The 5955-nt window shown below is 30.9% G+C and overlaps 1 protein-coding gene across 1 annotated transcript; it reads left to right on the top strand.

Annotated features, from left to right (window-relative positions):
* Positions 1 to 925: 925 nt before the first annotated feature.
* On the top strand, positions 926 to 4242 carry LOC114747761 (F-box protein At2g02240-like). The gene is made up of 3 exons (XM_028936105.1): positions 926 to 1192; positions 2343 to 2461; positions 3813 to 4242. Exons 1-3 carry the CDS (start codon positions 926 to 928, stop codon positions 4240 to 4242), a joined length of 816 nt encoding a protein of 271 aa, XP_028791938.1.
* The last annotated feature ends 1713 nt before the right edge of the window (positions 4243 to 5955 follow it).

Raw genomic sequence — 5955 nt, 5'->3', positions numbered from 1 at the left:
TAGACTTCATATACCCTTTTATTAAAATATCTCATATCTGCCTTTGCCAAACCACTATGTTGAATTTTTAGGCTACAAGCTGCACCACACAAGGGAGGGGGAGAGCAAGAAAACTCAACAATCAGGGGCAAAGAATAACTTAGGGAGGCAACCCTAGTAATAGCATTAAGTAAGCAATATATTAGGAAGGTGAAATCTCTCATAGTTTAGGAAACTTTGCCTATTCCATATTTTAGGAAACTGGCATACTCCAAAATTGAGAAAATACTACTTGATTTCCCCTCAATCAACAATCTCGCAATTAATGTGGCATTGGATAATAAATTAAATTATAATTTACTTTATATAGATATATTAATTAGGTAGAATACCCTAATTAAACAGCTCGGCTAATCAAGGGCAGATTTGAAGTCCAACAACAAAGTGCTTCAAGTTCTGCCGACTCAAATTTTCTAAGAACGGATAGCAAATATTACTCATGAGATTAACTATGAAGCTGAGTTTTATTTTGCTTAGGGCTTCTCTGGTTAGCATAGGCCCTTTCAATTCCTTTAGCTCCTATAGCCAGAAGTTGAGTGTGGTTGGTCAGTATTATTTTGCTTCGCTTCCTTTGAAAAAAACGCTAATAAACGCTAAAAGTACGTATGCCGTACATGACAAAAAGCCTATCTGACTGTATTTCCACCTGGGAAGTAGTTTTCCCGTACAAAAATATAAGCAATATGGCATCCCCTATTTCAGTTACATGCGTAAATCATCAGTAATGTAATTTAGCTATTTTCTTATTATGGAATGTTATTTGAGTAACTATTTTTGTAGGGTTAACATTGAATCGTAAGTTTATGGCTATCACTTCATTTTTTTGGGCTACATTATAGCTAACACTTCAAACATTAACCAAATTGTTTGAGAAGGAGAAATAATTATGGATTTGACAAAGGTTTTGCCCGCAGACTGCATTTCAAATATTATTTCTTTAACATCTCCGAAGGATGCTTGCAGATCTTCTTCTGTTTCTTCCCTTTTCAAAACAGCCGAAGATTCAGATAATGTGTGGGAAAAGTTTCTGCCTCAAGATTACAAGGACATGATAGCTGAATCCTCATCCCAATCCTTCATTAGTTCTTTGAACAAGAAACAAATTTTCTTTCATCTTTGTGATCATCCGGTTCTTTTGAATGATGGTGAAATGGTACGATAAGCACTCAACTTTAGTTAATGCATTAATCTTCATTGTTAATTTTTGTAGGAATTTTCGCATATCTTATTAATGAGCCCGTTGTGTTCATCTTTGACACGAGATTTTGACTATTGACATTTGATATGATCAATGTTTAGAACTCAATATTTCTAATTTCTTTAATTAATAAAGTATCATCCTTTAAGAAAATAGGGTTATAAGATTGATTTAATTTTCACAATATAAATTCTAAAATATAAAATCTACTCGCTTTCCAATTTAGATGTAAATCGTTCAAATGGAAAGGCCCATGTTCATCTATGATATATGAGTAGAAATAAATTTGTGATCATTGTATCATCTCCCAAATCAATATATTTGAATATATAAGGGCTGTGTTGATCAAGTAGTCTTATTTTCTGGGAAAGTTAATTGCTAAATTGTGAGCATTTGTCATTTATCAACCATAATTCATTTCCTACACTTTACTATATATCTATAAAAAAATGTTTTTGATAGAAGACGTCGTGGTTTGTGTTCAGTATTCAAAACAAGAATTAAATAACTTCTAGACTGGATTACATGCTTTCAAAAATAAAGTTGAAAAATAGTTTTATACTCTGTCCTCTTCTTTTTTATAATAAACAATCTTTCTCATAGTGATGTTTCTAACATAAGAAAGAAAATTTTTTGACTGAAATTTTAAAATTTTCTTTCCATTTTTAACTCATATCAACTCTTTGTAATAAATTTTCACTTATTATCTCTCGTGCACTCTCTTTATAAATAAGAATATAATTAAATATATATTACACATTTATTTCCTTTTACTAAATTTAACTAACATTTTGAACTGCTTGGTTTTAGTAGTTATTTCTTATCAAAAGAGATGAGAGAGTATATATACAATCTACTCAAATATTACCAGGGACCTCTTTGGCATCCACAAAGAAAAAATCAGTTTTTTTCCATCTACAGAGATCAAGCAATACACAAATTTATTATGTTCGTATTATCATTATAACATTAATTAGTGCAATCCTGTCATTAAAAGTGATTTTACAGATAATATTTCTCATACTCTTGTTGTGTAAAATTAGTTTTCTTTTTGTTTCATTTTACGCCAAAGTTTCTGTCGTTTAATATTGTGTATATTTAGCAGAGTCTTGGCTTAGAGAAAGATAGTGGTAAAAAGTGCTGCATACTTGGTGCAAAGAGCCTTGCTATTGTTTTGGGAGATACGAAATCTTACTGGCAGTGGATTTCTTTACCAGAATCTAGGTGTGCTGCCCTCCTTAACACTGCTCTTTAGGTTCCATTTTTTTCAGGGGAAATAACATTTTTGTCCAAAAAATTATTTTAATGACAATCAAGTCCCAAAATATTCTAAAGGATACATAAACAGTTACAAATATCTATTATATTATTTCATATAAGCAACTTTCTAGATAGATATTTGCAACTCATATTGTTGTAAGATCTTACGGTACATAAAACCATGATTAAATTGATTTTTTTGGATTTGACTGTTGTTCTTCCTGTTTTAAAAAACATGGAATATTTGATTTTTCTACACAACAGAAATATTTCAATTCTACATATCTCAAATATGTGATTTATATTGTTTTTGTCAAAAAAAAAAAGTTTAGATTAACATTATAATTACCAAATCATCTCGCTTTAAAGTTATTTAATTCATTATAATTTTCTTAAAGAGAAGGGAAAAAGAAAAAAAAAATTGTCACTAAATTTGTAACGGAAGTATTTTGTTGCAAATTACCCGTTATGTTATAATAAATTATTAAGAATTACTCCCTCCGTTCCTTATTATAAGAGACACTTAATGCTTATGCCATGTTCCTATATATAAGAGACACTTATAAGTTGTCTCTACTTTTTTGTGTTGATTTACTATTTTACCCATATTTATTATCTCCAACTCACACTCTCTCTCCCTTCCACTTCTCTTTCTTTTAATAATTTAATTGTTCTCTCTCATGCTCTCTCTCCTTATTAATGAGGGCATTTTTGGAAAAAAAATTATACTTTTTATACATTAATTGTTCTTAACTAACTTTAACTGTTTTTTTGATCAACGTACTTCGGTTATTTGTCTCTTATAATAAGGAACGGAGGGAGTAATAACTAAATAACTGATCAGCTAAGGAGCATATGTTCAAGACAACTTGCTTAGAAAATTATGTTAGGATTGGATGAAAATAAATATTACGTAGTCCACATTCTATCATTAAAGTCGATTTCAAATTTAAATGGGTTCAGATCTAATTTTACCCTTATTCAGAAGCTTTTTTTTTTTTTTATCAATATCTCAACAGAAGTGTGAAAAAAGGAGTAATGCCATTTCTAACAGTTAGAATTTTTTTTTGATAAAAAAAACTTTCAAATACTCAGAGTGGAAAACTTTATGAGGCAAATTAAAATTGAACGACAACCCAATTTAAATTAGCCAGAAATAAATAATTCAACTCCTCCAAAATAGCGCAAATATTTTGGAAGAGAAATAAACCTCTAAATAGTTGTACTTGATACACAAAACAAGCACACTTAATATGAGCGAACTGGTTGTTAATTGATAACAATTTTTTATTTTTCAATAAATTCTTATTTGCAGATTTAATGAGGTGGCGAAACTCAACTACGTGTGGTGGCTTGACATTAAAGGAAGAGTAAGGGCTGATGTTTTGTCGCCAGGAACAATATATTCTGCATTCTTCGTGTACAAGTTAGAAGGCGACCATTCTATGGCAGATAGATTTGTGGAGATGAGCGTGAACAATGAAAAGAGCTTTAGTGGGTCCCACAGAAGAGTGATCTTAGACCCTTCGACGACGAATTCAATAATGAGAAAGAAAGGGAGAGCAGGTCGCAAGAGAGAAGATGGATGGATGGAGGTTGAGATGGGAGACTTCTTTAATGAAAATGGATGTAAAGGCTTCATGGAGTTCAGGCTATGGGAGACTAATGGCTATATCAAAGATGGCCTTATTGTTGAAGGAATTGAGTTCAGACCAAAACGTTTTGGATATATGATGTGGCTGTAACTGTATATACTGGGATTGGCTTATTTGTAGACATTTCTATTTGATTTCACGTAGTGCATGTTTGGCACAGCATGAGCAAGTTTTAAAAGTCCACTGGAACAAAAATCCAAAACTAGCTGGATGAAAAAATGACAATTGGCATGATTTTGAGAGAACTAACTTTTTACTCAAAAGTTATTTTAAAGTTCAGGCAATTTTTTCTAACTTCTAGATTTGAAGTTTCTAAAACCAATTTCTCAATATATTATCAAAACAAGTTACTTTCAAATTGACTTTTTTTCAATTAAAAGCATATTTAAATATAAAAACATATATTTGCATGTATTAACTTTTAAATATTTGCACATATAAAAACATATATATATTTGCACATATATTTAAATATAAAGATAAATTATATTGCATGTATTAACTTTTACCCTAATTTTAATTTGCAAAAATTAGTTAGGATAAAAGTTACTTTGCCAACATTAATCATAATAAGCCCATCCAACAAAATTTCTGCAACCTTAAGTTATGTAAAAGTCAAACCTTTTAAGAGAAAATCGAGGAAATCAAATATGAACTGTTAAGTTGATTCAAATTTATTAAAAGAAATTAAAGTTCAGGTGGAGGATAGAATACAAAAAAGCAGTTATTCTATTTCAATACTCCCCAATTATATGTTTTTATGAAGTCATGTTAGCTAATTTCTTGAAATTAAAAAATTAATTAAATGTCAAAAAAGTTTACAACTTTTAAAAAATATCCTTTGGTTGGTATAAAAATTGGAGGTAAAGGAAAAGCCATCAGGCGAATAGTAAAAGAGAGCCAAAGGCACTTTTAAAAATGAGTCGTAAATGTTTCTATAAATTTTGTAAAGAGTCTTGTTTTGTTTTATGAATCAATAGATTGTCTCTTATAAATAAGACCAAATTAAAGGGTATATATAGATAAATGTATTAGCTTTGGAACTTCCTTTTACATATCTATTAGTGTTTTTGACTTCTACTCATGTTAGAACAAAATAAAATATTCCTCCGATCATAAACATATAAGCTAAATAACTAATTCACAAAATTAATAAAATAAATCAATTTAGTCAAATATGTTTTTTGTTTTTCCGCAATACTTTGTTCAATAACTGACATTGAAACTAGCTCTGTTGATAAAAAAAAAACTCTCTTTCACATGTGTAAGCAGTGGATATAGTTTAGGTAAGAAATTACAAATTTGGAGAATTAAAAGAAATGGATTGTGTTCTACACAAGTAGAATTAAAACACACCCATGCTCCTCTCTCTCTCTCCCCCCTATTTCTCTCCATAAGTGAGAGCTTTCTTCACTCCTTTTCTGTGAGTGCAGTTGTTTCCAGCACCTCTCTCTCCGACATAGGCTAGAGAGGAGGTTGTCTGGCTTGGGGATCTTTTAGTTTTAAGGGTGAGGGTTTTCTTTTCATTTTATTTGTTGTTAATCTTTTGGATTTATGTGGCGGCAATGATTACGAAGGGGAAGACCAGATTTGAATTGGTAGGGCCGCTAACAGCGTCATGGAGGATGGGAAAACACGTGCATATTGCTGATTCAAGAATCAAACAAGACCACTCATGATTGACCGTCATACTGCGATGGACAAAGAGTGACGAGCAGGTTGACAACCCTCAAGTTTCAATATCTCTTCATGAAGACCTCAATCTGGTACATCTCCTAATTCCGTCTACTCCGATTTGGTCTA

Source organism: Neltuma alba, unplaced genomic scaffold (assembly GCF_004799145.2).
Source record: "Neltuma alba isolate B1F8T4 unplaced genomic scaffold, ASM479914v2 tig00000905_pilon, whole genome shotgun sequence".
Classification (NCBI taxonomy): Eukaryota; Viridiplantae; Streptophyta; class Magnoliopsida; order Fabales; family Fabaceae; genus Neltuma; species Neltuma alba.
The sequence above is the reverse complement of the archived record's forward strand: the minus strand, read 5'-3'. Positions and strand labels throughout refer to the sequence as shown.

What these genes read in the sequence shown, in the direction of transcription:
- LOC114747761 (XM_028936105.1), top strand. Translation starts at nt 926, where the DNA reads ATGGATTTGACAAAGGTTTTGCCCGCAGACTGCATTTCAAATATTATT. An exon ending in TTTTGAATGATGGTGAAATG is followed by an intron (nt 1,193 to 2,342) that starts GTACGATAAGCA and finishes TATATTTAGCAG; the next exon opens with AGTCTTGGCTTAGAGAAAGA. An exon ending in ATTTCTTTACCAGAATCTAG is followed by an intron (nt 2,462 to 3,812) that starts GTGTGCTGCCCT and finishes TCTTATTTGCAG; the next exon opens with ATTTAATGAGGTGGCGAAAC.